At 39.7% G+C, this 20879-nt stretch overlaps 1 protein-coding gene across 4 annotated transcripts in view; it reads right to left on the reverse strand.

Annotated features, from left to right (window-relative positions):
- The window catches only part of nrxn1a (neurexin 1a), a gene marked incomplete at its 5' end in the record, with an annotated part of 147715 nt that overhangs the window by 45179 nt on the left and 81657 nt on the right, over window positions 1-20879 (reverse strand). For 3 of the 4 annotated variants that reach the window (XM_079475758.1, XM_079475760.1, XM_079475759.1), the window contains 7 exons: window positions 5377-5496; window positions 8502-8675; window positions 9598-9788; window positions 9883-10264; window positions 11086-11208; window positions 17694-17720; window positions 20316-20519. In XM_079475758.1, coding sequence (XP_079331884.1) covers window positions 5377-5496; window positions 8502-8675; window positions 9598-9788; window positions 9883-10264; window positions 11086-11208; window positions 17694-17720; window positions 20316-20519 — 1221 coding nt within the window. Of the gene's footprint in view, window positions 1-5376; window positions 5497-8501; window positions 8676-9597; window positions 9789-9882; window positions 10265-11085; window positions 11250-17689; window positions 17721-20315; window positions 20520-20879 lie in introns of all 4 variants that reach the window. The other variant, XM_079475757.1, reaches the window with a different exon arrangement.

Raw genomic sequence — 20879 nt, forward strand, 5'->3', positions numbered from 1 at the left:
CCCATTAACTTGTATTGGTATTGTGTCCATACAATAGAAGTCCAATTGTGCTGCCGTTGTTCGTTTACCAACATTTCTTCAAAATATTGTTTTGGTGTTCGGCAAAAGATGGCCACACAGGGGGAGTAAATAATGACGGAATTTTCGTTTTTGTTGATCTTTCCCATGATACATGCACCCAGTGATGTGTGTGCGCTCAAAGGATCAAACAGGACATATGCAGGTGTGCTTCTCCTCAGAGGATCCACTCGAAGTGTGAAGCAGATGCACTAAGTGTGACACTGGTGACATCTCTGCTGACACAAGGAGGTCTTTGCTTCTCCTTCCTCTCGGCTCTGAGAATCGTTAGCACTGTATAATTAAAGCGGACAAAGCCAGGTGATCAGATCCTCACCAGGGGCTCCCAGTCACACTCCACCAGGAGCCCGAAACTGCTCTATTTGGAAGACGATTTCATCACTGTCATTTTGCCAGCATTGCGCATAATGAAACACTACATCACAACTCCAGAGGTTCACAAAACAACGTGGGAACCGATGTGCCACGTTTACGACAAGCTAATTGTTCCCTTTGATATTAACTGCGTTTCAGATAAAAACAAGTGTGCAGTGTTTTCCTATGCTTTTCGGTTTACAAGTGTGCCACCTAACGGCGACAGCCGAGGTGTCGATTTGAGCGCGTGTCTCAGATCTCACCATTCTTCGGCAGTCACATGATTTAGCCAATCCATTTTTTTTCCAGCTGACCTCAAAAGCAGATTCAAGGGAAGTGGAGCATGTTTTAATACTGGGTCTTTCATTCTCTGTGGCTTAGAGAGAAAATGCTTTCAAGTATTTTAAACAGTGTGGGAGAAATAGGTGGAAATGTCTGCTTTTCATTCGTTTCCCTCACATTCAGCTTCAGCATTGTGTTGAATTTCATAATGCTCTGCTGTGGTACGATGCTGCATATAAAGAAAGGAGGAGGATAAAAGAATAAACAAATAATAAGCAGCACATTTTTCTTTTTCTCCTCACCCTCCTCCTTCTCATACTGTAGCTATCTATCTTTCCACTGACTGCAGCAAGTCTGAATCTAACCCCCACTCACACACACACACCCTACCCATGATGCTCTACAAACTGGTGAGATGCTGTTTATTAAGGAACAAGATCTTCGATAAGCAAAAGCTAATTAAAAATGAAGCACGTCTTTAAAGACATATTGCTCGGTTTGAGAGCAGGCGGCCACATTTCCGCCGTGAATGACACGACGCATCAGATTTAATTTCACGCACGTTATCGCACTTTTTTTCTATAGCTGTGGCCATTTATTTAATCATCACGTAATTCTTCCGTCTCTTATCTGCGCCCTGTCTCTTTAATAGTATTTACAGCGAGCGAGATTTGCATTCAGCGCAGAAGTCTGTTTCTGTCCTGTTAATTATAGTATTCAGCATGGCTCTTTGAAAACCAGCTCGAATCAAACCGCTCATATCCTCTTAGATCTGAATGTTTCAATGAGACGGACCTGAAGTGTGTTTGGGTGCATGTTTAATGGGACTAGTGGGTCAAATAGACCCACCTCTGCAGGGATTTGAGTATTGATCGGATTGTGTGTGTGTGTGTGTGTGGATGTAGGAAGGAGCTTGTTTCAAAGACGGCAGAATTTATGCTACAATATGAACATCCGTACATTGGACACATATGGGCCCATAGTATGAGATCCCTGCACATGGGTCACAAAGCTGTGTTTGAGTCCATGGTTTTTAAGCTCCACAGCCAGGATTTACTCTCTGCTACTGGGCCCAGACAAAGCTGCTTTCTTTCTGCACTGCCTTCACGGGCCACTGATCAGTGGGCTTTCACACATCTAAATGAGCCCAGTGTGTGTGTGTGTGTGTGTGTTAACGGGCATAAGACAGGAACATTAATATTGTGTAAACACACTAAACACACTAAACACAGTATTCCTTTGCACAATTGAGCTAAAAACACAGCATATAATTCTAGTACTATATAAACCATTAGTATTCCCATTCATCTCAATGACAGTTGATAAGCTAGCGCAAATCTATGAACGATTTAAAGAGAGTGGGCAAGTTTAGTGATGGTACACTGCATTAATAACATTAAAGGGAGAGTTGACCCAAAAATACAAATTCTGTCATGATCTACGCACCCTTGAGTTTGTTCTGATGAACACAAAGAAAGATATTTGGAAGAATGCTTGTAACCAAATGCACCACTGACTGGTTACAAGCATTTCCCCAAATATTTGTCTCTGTGTTCATCAGAACAAAATATTTAGACAAATTTGGAACAACTTGAGGATGAGTAAATGAAGACAGATTTTTTTATTTTATGGCGAACTGTCCCTTTAAGTAAGTGATGATCCAGTAAATATAAAATGTATACAGTAAACATTACATAAGAAATAACGGATTAATAAATGTTTAAATGCAATAAGGAGCTGTACTTTAACATGTGACTGCTAACAATCACAATGCCATCTAGTTTCACTGTATTATATCCCAATGTGTGTATAAGCGCTACAAAGGATATACTTTTCCATAACAAAAAGTACATACTTTCACGGCGTAATATAAGTAGGCAATTTGGACGGAGCACAAGTTCTAACTACTTGAATAATCTAAAGATAGGCTATGCAAAATAGTTTGGTAAAGTCACGACTCTGATCAGCAATGAAATCTGACATCATAAATTTAGTTGTGCAAAAAATGTTGGTTACTCCAGCTACTGCAGATGCCCAAAGGTCGGCAAGTACTTCTGTACTTAGCCCCTCCCCTAGATAATTATTAGTCTTTAATGATTTACGATTGGCTCTTTTTACTGGGCCGTGGGATTTCCTTAGCTAGACCGGCCGTTTAGGGTTGCACCCACATTCACAGTAACACCACTTCAGCGTCTTTTTAGTATCTATACTTTCTGCTTTCATAAATCATAAAGTCAAAAATGCCACATAATGAATCACTCTGGAGGAAAACATGTCTGGAAAACACAGATTGGCTGATACCACTACCAGAAAGCACACGGGCCAAATACCTTTTGCTATGTGTAGGTACAATGTCAAAGACAGAAAATTGTGAATTCTGTAAAATATATGGATATGGATACAATAGTCATCAATTGTCAATTTTGCTCTTTGGTTCCAGATGGTGTTCAGTAGATACAGCATTTACTAGCACATGCTAGCTGGACCATGCTAACCAGCCAAATCCTTTGGGTATAGCAAGCATAGAGTTTGTGCTGCATAGAAAATGACGGATTGGGTCGGTAATAATAAATCCATGAGTTTATGTAAATTATCAAAGGTAACACCCTGTCTAGACTGGATGCAAGTGGCATGACGCATTTAAAGCAAATCGTCATTAGAATGAATGACCGATGCCCCGATCAGTTGTTTAAACAACAGCAGAAACTTTATTTGACATGAATTGATTTTATGTACAAATATAATGAGTGTAAATTTTTGACTTTAATTTTAAAGATTATATACAGCCACAGAAAATATTAAGAGAGCACTCCAAAATATATTTTTGTTTGAATGTGTTTAAGTACAATTATCATTTTGTTTTATTCTGTGAAATAGTGAAAACATTTCTTCTAGTTTTCAGCAGCTGTCTATTATATTATACGTATAATCCAAAATCAAGTGTAATTAGAAATCTGCATGTCAAAGTAGAAAAAACACAAAAATGAAGGGTTCTCTTTATAATTCGAAGTAGTAGAAACGTACCCTCAGCCAACCCATCTTCCACTGCTCTGAATAGCTAAAAACACACACTCAATAGTATCCGGCAAGGCGCGGGTGTAAGATGATGTAATGCAAGGAGTCCATGTGGATTCTTTCCCTTGAACAAAGACGGGCTCTTATCAGTTTGGCAAACCCAAAGAATGGATTAGTTGTGCATGGCTTGAGACTGAAATACATCCTCGCTGTAAACCATCTCAAGGACTTTTCTTCTGACTCAGAATGCTGGCACTCAGCACTTTCACAGGCCACTAGAAGCGAAGCTTTCAGACCACATTGAGCCAATACCCTTCTGTCAGTACAGACGGCTCAATAACACCATTCATAGTAAATGTCCTCATACACACGTATGCACGCAATAATAAAAACAATATTAACTTATCTTGACATTATTTATATCTTCAAGAAAGCAGATCATGAAAATATGACATTGTGCAGAGTGCACTGCCATACATGCACTGTCCTCTAACGCCCCCTGGTGGTGTTGAATAAAAGTGAAGTTTGTTAACATCACATTTATACTCCATAGTAGAATATGGCTGTGCTCAGAATGGAAGCTTGTTTTTTCTGAATATTGAACACTACAAACTGTTTAGTGACTAATATATAAAAAACATAAGCATATTTTACAGTCTGCTACATTTTTGGCGTATGATCTAATCACTTTGCATGTGATGTGACATTGATTTTTAAACAAAAATGTCATATTTTTGTTGTTATTTGTATGATCAAACAATCAATTATAAAAAGAGAGATATGTTTTAATTGATGTCTTAGGTTTTACAGTATATATACAGTATATTGCAATGAAAAAAACTTATAGAGCTTTATTAATTTATTAATGTATTTTTTGCATCAATTATTAATTTTGAACAAAATTCCTGGTAAAAATATTTTAAAATAAATTTATATTAAAAATAAATTAACACCAAATAACATGCACAAAATAATGAGATCATGTGAGAACAACATAGCTCGTCCTGTAGTGTTTTGAAATATCACATCATAATTTTTACACTTTTACAACTTTTAAAAAACTGTGTATGTACTGTATACTAGTTTTTATTCTCAGCACAGTAACTGACATTCTATTTTAATTTTAGAAGAATGTGATATGTGATATGCAATAAATTTAGGGCTGTTTAATCTCGATTAATCGCATACAGAATAAAAGTGTTTACATAATACATGTCTTTGTAGTGTGCATATACATTTTGTATTTGTAAACACATAAACGTATACATACCTTTACATAAATTATATTTACATGCATTTATTTATATTCATATTTAATTGAAATTATATATGAACATTTATTGATTTGTACATTTTTATTAAATGCATACACATGTGTATGTGTTTATGAATAAAAAAATGTATATGCACAATACAGAGACATATATTATTTAAACATGAACTTTACTTTGGATGAGATTAATCGCGATTAATACAGCCCAATAAATACATAAATAGATGTTACTTTTGATTTCACAGTGTCCTGAATTTCTTTACTACCATTTCGGTAAAAAATCTGGCTAATGTTTGAATACAACAAAATGTTATTTACTCATTTGGAATCATTGCATTGTGTCTTTCTAGAAGCGAGAGAGAGGACAGACTCACGGTCGTTGCACAGCGGTCCTCCAAATGATGTCATGCTGCAGTCGCAATTAAACCCCTCCCACTGCTGCAGACACACGCCCTGATTGGAGCAGGAGTCCTCTTGACAGGTTGTGCTGGGGCCTGTAAAGACAGATGATAGTGTGGAGAGAGAAGGAAAAACACAGAGGAAAAGAAAAAGAGATGGGTATAAATTCACAGGCCTCTCGCGACATTAAATCCAGACTAGTGAAATCGCTTTTATTGCAGCAAAAACAGTCACACAGAACCGTCCCATCTGCTCACTCACTACACAGATGAAAACCAGCTTTCAGTGAGAAGAAACTACATAATCACCTAATTGTGTTTAAAGGTTTTGAAGTTGGCAAAGAAAATGATGTATGAAGATGCACGAAAATGCAATATAAATAGGTTCTACTTCGATTTAATAATGTTAAAGGGATAGTTCAGACAAAAATGTAAATTCTTTCATCATTTAGTTATCCCCATGTCATTCCAAACCTGTATGGCTTTATAATATCAGTCTACGTTTTTTTTATTATATACTGTATTTATCCACCACAAAGAAATACTAAATTTCAAACATTCAGTGTATTGTCAATGCATAATTATTCAATACTGATCTATTTGTCATTAGTCACTTGACTTCGCTCTGTTAGAACAAGTGCTGTTTGTGACTGGTGCATTTTGCTCAAATGGGAAGAAAGTGATACCTTTTTCTAAACGTATTAGCATTTTTTTTTCATTTTCATTTCAAACCTTATGAAAGGCATTTATTTTAATGCTAAATTAATAACAACAAAAACAAACAAAGCATTAGCATCCAAAGTATCGATCTGCCCATCCCTGCAATCCAAGCACTGCACCGGTGACAGTAGTGAAGGTATAGCGCTGGCAGTAATGCGGACAGTATTGGCTGTACTAATAAACACAGGCCCCCGTTGCGATAATAACATCTGCTCCCGGTATTGCTGAGGTGGGTTTAAAGCAGCGCGGTCCCAGGGGACACGGGCCTGTAAGATAAATGGGGGCCGTCTGGAACAGCTCATTTTGTCTACAGAAGCATGCCGGCAGGGCGACGGGCCAGGCATATTACAGCCCGCAGAAACACTTCTGTTCTCATTTCTCTCATTACTTTAGTCGGCATGTAAAACAGGCCCCTGGCCCTCAAATGCTCCCTGCTCTCCATCACTCAGCCATTTGGCCAATCAGTTGCACATTTGTGCCTTGGCCACTCAGAGTCTGGCAGAGAAAGAGCTGAGAGAGATAGAGAGCATTGCGGAGCGATCCAGATGAGATCTGTTCTTCCTGTCTCACCTGATCTATCTGAGTGAAGCTGATTTAAAGGCTCAGGCAGGGAAACGGGAAACCGGCCCCTGGAGGAGACTTCCCTCAAACCAAACGTTATACATCTGAGCGGAGTAATCAGTGTTTGAATTCACACAAGAGATTTCCCCCCAAACCGTTTGAGAAAGTCTATCTAGTTTAAAGCCCTCATAAGGGAATAAAAGCAATAGACTATTTTGTCGCATTTGTGTGGAACTTTAGATTGCATGCAGTAGGTGGGGGTCGTTGTCAGGGGGGCGGGGGGACGCATGCCTCCAGTAAACAACAGAACAGATGTAAGCTCCAAAAACATAGGTGAATGGTACAGTAAGTGAGGGGACACTATGACACAGAACAATCTGAGACATTTTAAGACCCAGGGCTGTAAATACAAGGTGTGTGTAGGTGCTTGTATTTACAGTGATGCAGATACTAAACCGACTGCTGGGCAAATGTGATCTATAACATCAGACTGTTACACTGGAGGGGAGGTAAAAGGGGGCATCAGTTAAAACACACATATGGCTATCTACCTTGCAAGTCAGCTTTCAGCAATGCAACTTTTGTCAGCAAAACGAAAAAGTAAAAAACAAACAAAAAAATATATAAGATGTTAGTAAAGGCACTGGAATGTCTGTGATAATAACAAATTAAGTTGTTAGTTGTTAAAAATGTAAGGGAGAAGAGGACAGAAAGGGAGACTGGGTGGGGTAGAGAGGAGTAGTTCACTTTAAAATAAGTCCCAATTGACTTTCCCTAGTCATTTTTATTCCTACTATGGAAAGTCAATGGGGGCTTATTTTGAAGTGAACTAAACCTTTGACAATAATGAAACAGAGAAAATGGAGGAACGGACTAAAATCCATTTTGATTTAATAATATTTTTTTACCATAATAAGTGTATTTTGTAAAATCTTTTTATACAAATGTAAGGTTTACATGAATAGTTTGTGGAACTGTGACTAACTTGTAATTTAAATAAATAATGATGGATTATTATAGATTTTACAGTGCGCACATTACACACTGAGAGGAGATCTTTTTCAAACACTGAAATATAGACATTCAGATTAAAAATTTTTTTTTTTTTAATTATTTTATGTTAGATATTAGTATTTTATTTGCCACAAGTCCTGCTCCTGTTTGTATTCTAAATGTTATACTTCGCCCATTTACATGTATGTAATGTTTCCTACTATTTTTGGGGGTTTACTTTGCATTAGTTTTATTAGGGTTAAATCTAGAAGGTCGTACTCCAATCAAAAACATCTAATGTTTCAATTAAACAGAATGAAATGGTTCAATGTCAAAGTGGGTAAGCTTACTTTTCTGTTTACTACAATGAATAATTGTACAATTAACGGTATTAAAAGCTAAAATTACCTTTCACATTCACATTACTTTGGCAGCACTAATTTAATTGATATTATTAAATTCTACACATGGTTAGTCAGTATTCCAGTCAACATTCTAGTCGTACATTCACTTTGATCACGATTATAGCTTCTATTTATTTTTCTATCTATTTTTTTTTACATTGATAGGGTCTTGTTTACACTGTCTACCCTACATCTTCAACTTTGCTAAAACTTTCCAACAGAGATGATACACAAAAGATAGTAAAATTTGTGATACAATGGCCTAGCATGAAAAAAGAAAGAAAGAAAAATAGAAGAGGAGGCAGAGGAAACAGATGTGCATGAGATGGAATGAGGTTTGATGCTGCTGTAATGAAGAGCAGGGTGTGGTAAGCCCAGCTGGTAAACCGGTAAATCTCTGCCATATCATACCGTTTTCCTCACCTTCACAGCCTCTCTCCACTTGACCAGCGTTGGTCAGCGCGTCTGACAGCAGGTCTGGTAAACGGCCGTTCAGGTCCACAGATGCTAAGCAGCCCTGGAAGCCTTCTTTAGAGTGGACTAGCTTAGGCAGGTCCTTGTACGTCTCTTTGGCCACACCCCCTACATACAGATCACCTGACGAGAGGAAATAATATGTATTGTTAATGGCAAACATATAGTTTGTAGGTGATTTGTTGACAGATGTAAAAAACAGATGTGAAGATCTCACTGTTATCTGCATCTTATTTACAAGCACATTGAGGAAAGGTAAATATATGTCAGTGGGCCATATTAAATACAATGTAAGGACACGGATTGTGCAAATTGGTGGGATGCTCGTGTAACTGGGAAGTCAGCCATATACCAAAGTACACTACTGCCACCTGGTGGCCCATTCTTTTTATTACAATGAGCATACAGTATAAATCAAGGTTGTAGCTATTGGGGTCAAAGTATGAATGAATTAAGGGGCTGACAACAGATTCTCAATTTTCCCCCACAATAGAAGGAAAAGCCAAGGGACAAGCAGTTAGAGGACCAAGACTTCTTTAATATGACTAGGTTATCGTCAATAACCGGGATATTCAAAACCCACGTCTACTGATACCATGTTACTTCTAAAATATGCTAATATTATAAATAATTCAGCACCCATTAAAATTTTGTCTCAAGAGTCACAATGGCTACAAAATCTCTAATCCCTAGAATTTAGAGTGTGATATGTTGCCAAAAAGGAAAAAACACAAGAAAAACAGAATTAAAGATATTTTTGACAAATAATAGCATAATTTTTTTTATTTAAAAAATCTATCGTGATAATATAATTATCGCAAATTCTTTTGGCCACGATATCTGTGAAGTGAGAATCTGATATTGTGCCAGCCCTAGATATACTGTTGCTCTATTTTATAATTATTTTTGAACAAAACCAGCACATGCATAATGTATAGTTTAATATAAATTATACATTTAATTATTGATCATAAAATTAATTATTTTAATTATCGACCTGGATAAAACAATTCATAAAACATCATCATCAATTCTTCACATGTACCTTTCAAATCCAGATTTTTGGCTCCCATGGTAGTCTGTGTGGTGATTTTGGTGTCTATTTTGACAGTGTGGAGGTTGTTTGTGTCCCGTGAGATCATTACATTGTGCCAGTGGTTGTCATTCAGAGGTGTGTTGGAGTTTCCTTTAATGAGATGAGCTCCATTTCCCAGGTCTGACACATAATGGAGATACCTGCATGCACAGTCATTAAAACATGTTTACTTTCTCATCTAGGTCCATAGCATATTTACAATATGTGTTATTATGTGCATTCAAATCAACTCACCCTTTCACCAGCTCCACTACTATGAAGTCATTGCCATCTCCACGGTTGTAGAGGATGAGCCCATCTGGTGAGGTGGTTTTAAACTGGAAAAACAGGTGCATGGAGTAGTATGCCTGCAGGGTGGGCAAGGTCACATAGCTAGAGCGTGACTTGAAGGTCACCGGATCTGCCACAATGCTCCTGTAGCCGATCATGGCGTTCAATTCGCAGTAGTCAATGTCTCCATTCTTGCACAGGTCAATGTAGGACATGCCATTGAAGGACAAACCCTGCAGGTGTCCAATGAAGTTGGAGGGCACAGCGGGCATGTAACGCTTTTCTGTAACAATGCCCGTTTCCACATTATGGAATTCCAGCTGCGTGTGGTCCCCCGTGATTTGACCTTACCAGGGTAAATAATCAAAGAGAGAGATTTAATGAATGAAGTGTAGAGCGCTTGAGTCATGACACAGTGGCTGCGTACAAAATCAACGTTTTTAATGAAGGTATGATCTCATGAAGCTTTCAGACCGGCCTCCAAAGAAATGCATCGTCATATCTGATGCCCGAGAACAAATTTAAAAGTGAGCTTTATATAACTTCACAAATAATTCTTGACTTCGAAGCTTATTTTGCAATAGAAATTAAATCAAACAGCAATTTTATAATTTTTGCTGCTTTTATTAAATCACTGAACTGGTGGAATATCATAGGCAGCAAGAGATGAGTATATATATATAATGTTCAAATTTTGGACATAGCCAGTGTCGTATTCATAGTCTTATTCACATTAATTCAGCATATTAGACATTTTTAAAAAGATTACAGAACTTGCAATTGTAATCATCAAGATTTCATGTTCCAGTTCCTACATGTTAAAAGTATTTTGGAGAATATGTGGACGAAAGTGCCAGCTTGATCTTTGTGTGATCCAGTGGGAGAGAGGAAGGCTGTAAATATTTAAAAAACCTCTTTTAAAGCTTCCCACGAGGAAGTTTTCTCACTTTAAAATAAGTAAGGTTATGTGAGTATAATGTATTCCCTCAGCGGTCTTGCCTCAGAATGCACGGGCATTAAGAGAAATACCAAGTCGATTTCAAAGTGTAGAATACATGCCAGCATGAAGCTAAAAATAATGGCACTGCGGGAAACTATTGCCTCGTCCATTTATTGCTTCGCTATATGTAAAAATGCTTGGGAGCTGGATATTGTGGATGCGAGTACCTTCAGAGGGCTGCAGATCATCCACCGTTAGCATCAGGCTTTTGCCTCTTCTGACCACACGAACCGTGTGCCATTCATTGTCATTCAAGTTCTGGCCCGCAAATATGGTCTCTGGACCTTTACCTACAACATGTCCCACACAGCGGTTAACACAGGGGCAAGAGAGCGAGAGATAGAGAGAGTCATTTAGAGACAGAATAAAGAGAACGGAGGAAAGAACAGAGGCAGAGGAAAGGAGAGAAAAAGGGTAGGGTACAGAGAAGTAATTGAGAAACTATGGACGAAATGATGTACTCACTAAATCATGTCACATTCTCACACATCACAAACATACATTTTCATATCTTGTGGTTAAGGACGGGTTGTGAATCAGGCCAATGGGTTCAATGGCACGGAGTTGTCTGTCAGAGGCCTGTCAAAGCAGATGTAAAATTGAACCTGGCAAATTTAAATAATGGCGACAGATAAAAAACCGAAAATCTGTTCCTGGACCCTCTTTAGCACTAAAAGAGCATTTCGAATTGTGACTTTGAATACAATTTGTAGTACACTGTTGTCTCTTTTAAATGGTTCATACAAATGATGTGTTCAATCATTTAAGGTCATTTTAAATCTAAAACGTATTTCTTCGATTTACATTTCTTGTTATCTAGCCATTACATCTTAAATTGCAATTCAGGTTGGTGCCTCCAAACAAGCTGAAATAAAGGCATCGCGGGACCATGACCTTTGTTGGCAGTCTTGGTAGTATATTTTATAATCCATGCACTGTATAGTCCCATCACGAGTTCAGCTAATAGCCCATATGTTTTAACACAAGTCTAATACAGCGAACAAATTAACGTCAGCCACAAGATGGAGCCATGCACCAATTCTTTTCTGAGAGAACCAGCCTGCGTCTGTTCAAGTCAAGCGATCTTCCTCTGCATATGCATCTCACGTCCCCTCCAATTCCTGAGTGGTTTAGGAAGCACATCCAAAAGCTTCAGTCTGTAAACTATATTCGAGAAAGCAATTTCTCGCCTGTACAGCCTCCCCCTTATCCCATTCGCATGTGCAGCGAGTTCGACAGGGGGCCCCGGACCTCCGGGCTCCGATCGAGCCTCAACTAGATGATCAGAGAGCGCAAAGAGAAGCCTGCAGGCTTTGTGATTTTCAGCTCCTTTCTCTCTTTGACACGTCGTTGTCTCTCCTAATCAGTCAGGCTGCCGCTAAGAGGGCAGCGTGTCATTGTCAAGGGCCCCTGCAGCCCATCTCACTTGATAACAGGTAAAAAGAGTTGCCATTAAAGAACTGCCAAGCTACCAATCGATTTTCTATCCCTCCCTGCTCTCAATTACTATGAATCCAGATCAGCCGGCCATGAGCCAACTAAGGTAAAACGGAAAAAAAGCCTTTAGACTGCTCAACAGCTCCCCCTAAAGGAATCTCAGTGGTATGCTACATTTCTGACCTACAGTATGAAACAGAAAGCAACCGCTGCGAGGTAACACTAAGGGGCAGTACCACTGCGCCTCAGGCGATGTACAAGATACAACATGCGCTTTCTGAGGCCTCTGACCATTACTGCAAAGAATATATGTGAACAGGTGACACTGTGTGATTGGACAGCTGGGGAGATAGCTGAAGGTCTAGGGTCTTCAATGCCTTTATTAGAGACTTGTGTTCAGACAAACTCACAAGCAGCAAAGACAAAAAGCTTCTCCCTCTGTCTAGGAGGGCAGCTCGTTGCCATGGAACTGGGGCAGATGGTTGCGTGTGTCCGGTCACTTTGATTCCCATCTCCCAGGGTGGAGAGAAAGGGCAGAGTTAAATAAGACAGAGGCAGGCAGAGGCTGGCTGGAAGGGTCTGACAGGAGAGAGCTAGCAGGAAAGCGCAGAACAGACACACACGCACACGCTCAGTGCAGAAACAGAATCGGCCAGGAGAGATAAGATACGTTCATAGTGAGCCCATCTTGCTGATACCCATGCAAAGCAGCCACAGGCAGCCATTTTGAGAGAGAACAATGTTTTTTTTTTGAGGGCGTATGAACTGTTTTGGGACAATAGAGTTAGCAAAATGATCTTTAGGGATCAGAAAATATGCTTCAAGTCCACACAAATAGAAATCTTTAAGAAATGATTCACCTTAAGATACTGTTTTACTATAACCACACTGTCAGAAATGAAAAGCAGGTTTTTGCATATTAACAGAGCACGAGTTAAAACGTTCCATTTCCCGGCGCGTCGTGACAAATAACCACAACATAAAACCCTAACCTTAAACCGACGTGCCTCACATTATATTCTGCCATATAAAGCAGTTTTTATAGAAAATAATTTAAAGGTCATCAAAATCCGAACAGCCGAACCATTTCAACGACATGATTGTAAATGTCAGAGACCTCAGGTGAAAATATGGACCCCTGAAGTGCAAACCTAACCAGCAAAAATTCAATAGCCTGTTTTAGCCAAGAGCACAGACTGACCCGGCTAGTATCTAAATATACATCTTTCATACCGCTGACACTCAAGACCACATTAACAACACATCAGTTGATTTGACAGCACACTCTTAGTTGAACACACTATCACCCTAGGGGAGGAGTGGGGGGTTAGAGTCCCTAATTGGCAACGGCTTGTTCTTCGTGTTAGAAGGAGAACAACTCATAAACACGCGCACACACACGATTGACAGGAACGGCTACGGCTGACACAGATAATTAATGAGGATAAAAAACTAAGAGATGAGGCTGCACAAAAGCAGGCCGCTTAAACATCGAAAGCCTCAACAGGAGCTGAAATAAAACAACTCCTTCAACTCACATTCCCTGATTCTGCCTTTTCCTCACATATTCAGACAATTAGACCCATCGTCCATGAGCAAAAAATGAGGTAGAACGAAACCGATAAAAGCACATTTACAAGGTTGAATTGACTTCTATTCTATGAACGTCCGTATACGCGGGAGGAACAAAATGGCTGCCGCTCGCATCCTGCTACTGATGCACAAATGTAAGAAATAATATATTTCCTTTTAACAGGAAAAATGAATGTAATAAATCAGGTAAATTATAACAGCACATAACAGTTTTGAGAAAAACAATCGTAGTCAATTTGCTTCCTGGGTGACTCGTAAATTGAAACAACAGAGTGTAAACAAGAAACACGCAGCCTTTTTTCACTCAGCAGGGGATTACGGTCCAAAACTTTTTGATTTCTGATTTGTTTATTAGATGGGGGCCTTGTACCTTTTCTGTCGGCAGGTGACAAACCAGTCGCAGGAAATATTTGCGCTCGCTTCGATATCTGGCGTTTTGCGATGGGGAATTGGTTCCTGTGGTTTTCATGGGACCGTTCGCAGCTTTTTGGGTCCCCTGTTCATCTGGAGTTTGGCTATAATTATCTTCCACGGTTCCTTGCTGTGTTGGTAGATGCCCAACTGTGAAGAAGATGTGGAGAAGCCTGACAGCTCCCCGCAACTTTTTGTTTCTCACATCGTCCAGCCAGGGCAGTTTTGTTCCTCCGTTGCCAAAACACACAGCGGAGCTAGCAGGGCTCTGTGCTTTGTCAAGGTGAGTGGTTGATGGTTTCGGCCCATGGGTTTACCTTTATTTTCAACCATATATCTTGCTACAGTGTCTCTCCGAGGAATAGGTGCGAGAGCTGACGTTTTTTTTTACTTCACCAGAACCAGATAGCAGTCCCTTAAGAGTAAAAAGAAGTCCCTTCTGCGCACACTGCTGAGTTGTTGAGAAACCTCATATTACTGACACAGCTCGAACCCACAGGACTGGATGTCTTGCTTTTGGGGACAAATTGGGCCTTTATCAGGAAGCAACAAATCAGTTACAGAGCCAATCATGATGGATAAAATGTCTTCGGGTAGGATGCCCAATAGCACATGAACAAAGTCATTCATCGTGCCCAGATCTGAGCCTCACTGCGGCAAACTGGGATGCTGGGACCATGATGGAGAGGCTTCCTGTTAGGGGGGCATGATTATGTGACCATCTGCTCTATTGCTCAGAAATTAGGCCAGGTTAGAGCTGAGACCGTGGGACTGAATAGTGACCTCAGTAAATAGCTTGTTAATGTTTTCTCAAAGGACAAAGCCCCAAAAGGGTAAAACTTACGAAGTTACACAGTGAATACAGACTAACAGACCATAGGACACTCAAACATAGTAAATGTTGCTCAGTCGGGCTGGCGTTCTGTCTCCTGTCCTGCATCAAAAATGAAAGCGGAGTATCACTGCTGAATATTGATGAACACGGCTGCTTCAGTAAATGGTAACTCTGCTGCATATTTATAGAGGAGGTTGTTTCAGAGCAATGAGGTTCTTTAGAATTCACATGAATCTCTTGATTTGCTGAAAGGATGTTCTGAACGCATTGAAATGTCTTCTACCTGTCAACGGTAAACGTGTCTTTGTGGAGACTGAATGGAAGGTGTTATTAAATAATCAGGCTGGAGTTTATTCATGGGATTCTCTGTCAGGGGACATCTGAATAAATAAGAGGTCGTAGATAAAGGACATGTTCTTGTGCTATTTTTAAATCTGTTTTATAATTTTAAATTATACTTCAAACCCAATCAAACTCATCTTAATCTGTTTTACCTGATGGAATCTGAAAATGGTAATGGTAAATAAAATAGATTTTCATTTAGCTTATTATAAATAATAGCAGGTATCAAAGCTGTAGTATATAAAAGGGTGTACTCCTCTTGTTTCCAGTTCTCCCAAGATGCCTAAAATGTCTGTCCCCAACTAAAGGTTTTTGCACAGGCGACTATTCTGCTGTAGGTATGCATGTCAAATGTGGCAAATATTGTACAGTGTGCACCCGCCCTAAACTGCTAAATCTAAGCTTTATTTGTAACTGGCCTGTTTACAAAATGGCTGTGCCTGAGAGTGTGTTATCCTGTCATGTAGAGAGACTAGAGGAAAATATGTAGCAGAATCCCCTGAGAAAGCTCAGGTGCTTTGTTATCTTGGGCATTTAGGTTAACGCAGCTGACTGCCTCATTGTCAAATTGGCCAATAAACTTCGCTCAGGGTCACAAGGAAACAAAACAACCGCTTTCTCACAAAAGCCCGTAAAGGTGCGCAAACAAAAAACACCCGGTGAGACGGAGGATAAACATTTTATCAGATGGTTTGCTGAAAGCGAAATCCTTGAAATCTCTGGACGTTTCTGACTGGATGGGAAATCCAAATTTCTGCGAATTGCCTAATTGAATACACTGTTGTTACTATGCAACACTGGAAAGCAAATATATCTAAAGGCCACATTTTGATGCAGAGCCATATTTGATGGTGAGAAGTGATCATTATCTTCATTCCCTGAATGTGAATAAGCAATGGCAGTTTGGAGACCACTTATGATGAGTCACTCAAAGAGAGAGACATAAAAACAGACAAACAAAGTCTCTTTTAAAAGAGGTGTTTGAGGCCCGGAGGCTTTTCAAAGATCGATGCCAGGAGAGGCTGAAGCTATGAAATTTAGGGAGAAAAAATAGATAGGTGAAGCCTATAGAGATGGAGAACATATATATGTGTCTCATTTCATATCTTTTGTTTTCTTCAGTAAGTTTTTTATTGTTTCATTTCCCATTGCCAATACTGTACAGTTAAGTGAATTAAATTAAAAAGTCATACAGGGAATCCAATAACAACATGAAGGTATAAATAATGACCAGATTTTTGTTTTAGATTATGTTGTCAAACGATAAATACAAAATAAATGTTTGTGTTTAGACAATATATGTCTGTGTACTGTGCAAATTAATTTTGAATTTATAAAAATATACACACACATGCATATATTTAAGAAGTTATTGGTAAACAAAAAGAAATACAAGTAAATATAGACTATATATACACATGTAAGTGTATGTGTTTAAAAATACAAAGTTAATATGCACAGTACACAGACATATATTATGTAAACACAAACTTTTATTCTAGATGCGATTAATCACAATTAATCGTTTGATATCCCCCATTTAGATACATAGAACCATCTCATGAATGAAACACATTTACATGTTCTCGTTCCCACCTGAAAAAGCAACCAAATCCCTGCTGTCTCTCCTTTAGCAGTCACCATGAGGGAGCAAAACCATGAGAGGAGGAATAGAAAAGCGTCACTGAGTCATTGGATGGAGAGCTTGAGGCTGAGGAGGGATTTGAGGAGAGGCTCTCCGAGGAAATGATCTGGGCGAGGGTTATTGGAAACGGCGCGAGCTGGAGTGTCATCTGTGAGCGCGAAACTTAATCGCCTCTCCTCTCATTCCAGTCGGCCCCGTCATTCACATTCCTAGGAAATGGCTGCCAGGAAGCCCGAAGGCTCCTGCAGCCCACAGGCAAAAACTAGCCGCACCTGACAGCTCTATTGCATGTTGGAAAAAGTGTTCAAAGCCCCGCTGGCCGCAACACGGGGCTCTCGTAATGGCGATGTTTTACACTTCAGAAAACACAAGCACTCAAACGCACACACGAATGAATGGCACACATATACAGGGCGTTATTATTCAGTATCAGACTCAGAGAGAGAGAACGAAAGAAAGAGAGAGAGAGAGAGAGAGAGAGAGAGAGAGAGGAGAGGGGAGAAGTCACTTACTGGTAGTACAGTTAATCCTGATACAGTCTAAATGGGGAAGAAGACACAAGATGTAAATTCAGCCTTCAAGGTAATGACTGCAAACATCCATTACAATACATCGCCCACAAACTGGGGACGGACACGCAAACGTGGACAGACGGGGGGCTGTTTCACTGGCCAGCAAGACTCCTCCGTTTTTAGCTCCCGCCCGTAGATAATCCAGGTGGATCGACCGCAGTCTCGCTTCCTGCGCTCATGAATATTCATGCATTCGTTGTCCCATAATATATTTAGAATTAGGGAAATTTGGCATGTATTGAAATGTGATTATACCCAGTTCCATATGAGTCTCGAGGCTACTGAATATGCAGAGGTAATTGATTAATTTCCTCTCTGGGTGAGTTCTGAAAAATGGCACAGGAAGCAGGAAGGAGAGATATTCTCGCCAGTAAAACAGCCGGTCCTCGCCATTGGCGCTTCTGATGCTCTCGTATGCACATATTTAAACCAGTTTGCTTTTAATGAGTGGAAAAACCGACACAAAAACAAATCACGTTCTACTTGAACTTTTGGCTAGCGGATAAATATTTTCTTTATGGGCATGTCACAGCAGAGCACGAGAGCTTGTCCACGGTGGGCTTGAGCCTCATGGGAACTAAACTGGATTTAGAATGCTCTCCTAGATCAAATCAGTCCAAAAGCCTCTGAAATGAGGTTTACTTCCTGTTCCTGCCCGCATGTGAGAATAACCACCACACTCATAAATAAACATGAATAACATTGTATGGTGGTTTCTCACAGTGGAGTTTCAAGGAAATCTTGTATGGATGAAGTGTGGGTGTGGAGGGGGACGACATCTCCTAGGAATGTCTCATAGGACAGTGTACAGATACTATAGCAAATTGTCGTTGCCATGGCAACTCCTGCTCTTAAATGAATTCACACATTCAGTTTCTGTTAAAACTTAAAGCGTTTCTAAAGTTGCGAATTTACCTCAAAGCTCTAGAATAAACCCAATATCTTTATAAAGTCAAGGTGAACTGTTTAAAACGCAGAAAGGTGCTACTGCTGTGTCTTTTTACAGCGATGCACAGCACAACAGCCTTTGTTCTGGCTGGTACTGTAATAAACATGAGCCTGCGCTCTGATCTTTTGCTACTATATTTTGCAAGCACACCTCTGGAAATGGGGAATCAATATTTCTCTTGCACAGCCAGGGCTGTCCCATGCTTGAGTGCGGGCTATGATGGAGTGTAGGACCGGGAGGAATTCAGAGCATTACACAAATCCAGCAAAATTGTTTCCCATGAGGCTGCGGCCCGTCGCGTGTCGTCAACCGCAGCAGAAATCGTGGTCGCTAACAGCCAGAGAGCAACGTGCGTCCACCCTAACAGGGAGTGCAGTGCCCTGCAGGGTAGTAAGGATGGTGTGGATGTATGTTTGTTATTATATAAGTGAAGTTATGTAGGGTCCGACCTGCTGGGATTGTTGGAGGTTTGTACACAATAAACAGCAAAGACACGGAGCCTGTTGGGAATCCTTAACATACGTTTTGACGTGGCACCTGCGTTTCTGCAGACTGCTATTCTGAAAAACGGTTTAGCTCTTTGTACCTGACGTAACGTGGGTGGACAGAATACAAGCAGTTAAATTGCTGATGTTCACAAATACTGAATGTGAACCAAAGTTGAACTTGTGCTGCTTCATGAGTGGAGCTGGAGTGTTTTATTTATGGCTGTATAATGTTAGGAATATGCACTGCCTTGTGGGTGGAGACATGCGCAAAGGCGATGCACTGGGGGGAATAATGGGTTGTTGAGTGGGAAGTGTGCAGAGAAGACTGCGGTATATGTGAGTATGTATTATGCAGGTGTAGTACAGTGCGGATCAGGGCAGGGACTGTGCACTCTCTGGTAGGGCAGGTCTAGAACGTGCTCATCTGGGAGTGAGCGCTTGGCAGCAGACTCTGGCCTTTGAAGGTGCTACATCCTTTTCTTCAATGCACAAAGACAGCAAAAGAATTTTCAATGTCTGTTCGTGTGTGTTGGGGGTTACTTAGCCATAGCTTGAGGATAAAAGTTCACTAAATCTGTAGTGTAATGTAAATAAGTCATAAATTAATTGATAGCTTATTATGATTCTAGTAAATAAAATGACACTATATAAAAATAATATAAGTCCTCATTTGCATGGCTAGGTAAATGTCTGTAGGTTTAGCTACATTTGGGAGGGCCAAATATTAAAAAGTCTCCTCACAAATATAGTGAAACATGTCAACAGATTTAAAAAGATATCTGTAGTCATCTTCACTATTTTCATAAATCAGCCAAGTTATGTTTACTTGACCTGTAAAACTATCAAGACATTTATATTATTGGGTAATATATGATAAATATAACAATTATCTAATATATAAACTTTTACATAGAGTTTATAAGAGGTCCTCGCTAATATAGCTTCTGTGTGTGTCACCTCATAAATTGTATTTATATTGTATCAATACATTTTGTTGCTAATGTAAAACCACTGTAAATCATTCTTTATTTAACAAATTATTTCATGCCATGTTGTGTCACATACAGTATAAGCAGTATGTCTGTGTGTAGGGATACCAGTAAGCACTCTAATTGAATGATGTACCTAGATTGACGGTGAGTCTGACACGCCCTCCATCCAGCTCCAGTCTCAAAGTGTCAGCAGAGTTGCGGGAGGTGGTTGCCATGAGAACACCGTAGGCACGCTGGGACCGAAACCGTAGTGACACATCCTCTGCCTCTGTGTGCATCACCACTGGCAACTGGATCTTCATAAACTTACTGCCATCATAACTGAGGATAGTGGCATCTGAGAGAGAAAGAGAGAGAGAGAGAATTTAAGAAACACTTAAATATGAGAGTGTTCATAAACCCCAGGGCTGATGGTGACAGATGAACAACTGGTTACTAAAGATCTACAGCAAGACACTGAGATTCCCTACAGCATTTCGTAAAAATACAACTTATCAGCACAGCTCATTCTAATCAGAAGATAAATGTCATACATCAAAGAATGGTTATGTACCAGGTTTGTTTGTTCTTTTTATTGCAAGCAGTGTTTACTAAGACCAACATAATGTTGAGGCACTGTTATGCACCGTCCATTCCTCTAATCTGTTTATTCATTTAACAATTATTTTATCTCATATCTCATTTGGAATGGGAGATA

Source organism: Barbatula barbatula, assembly GCF_947034865.1.
Source record: "Barbatula barbatula genome assembly, chromosome: 16".
In the NCBI taxonomy this organism is placed as follows: Eukaryota; Metazoa; Chordata; class Actinopteri; order Cypriniformes; family Nemacheilidae; genus Barbatula; species Barbatula barbatula.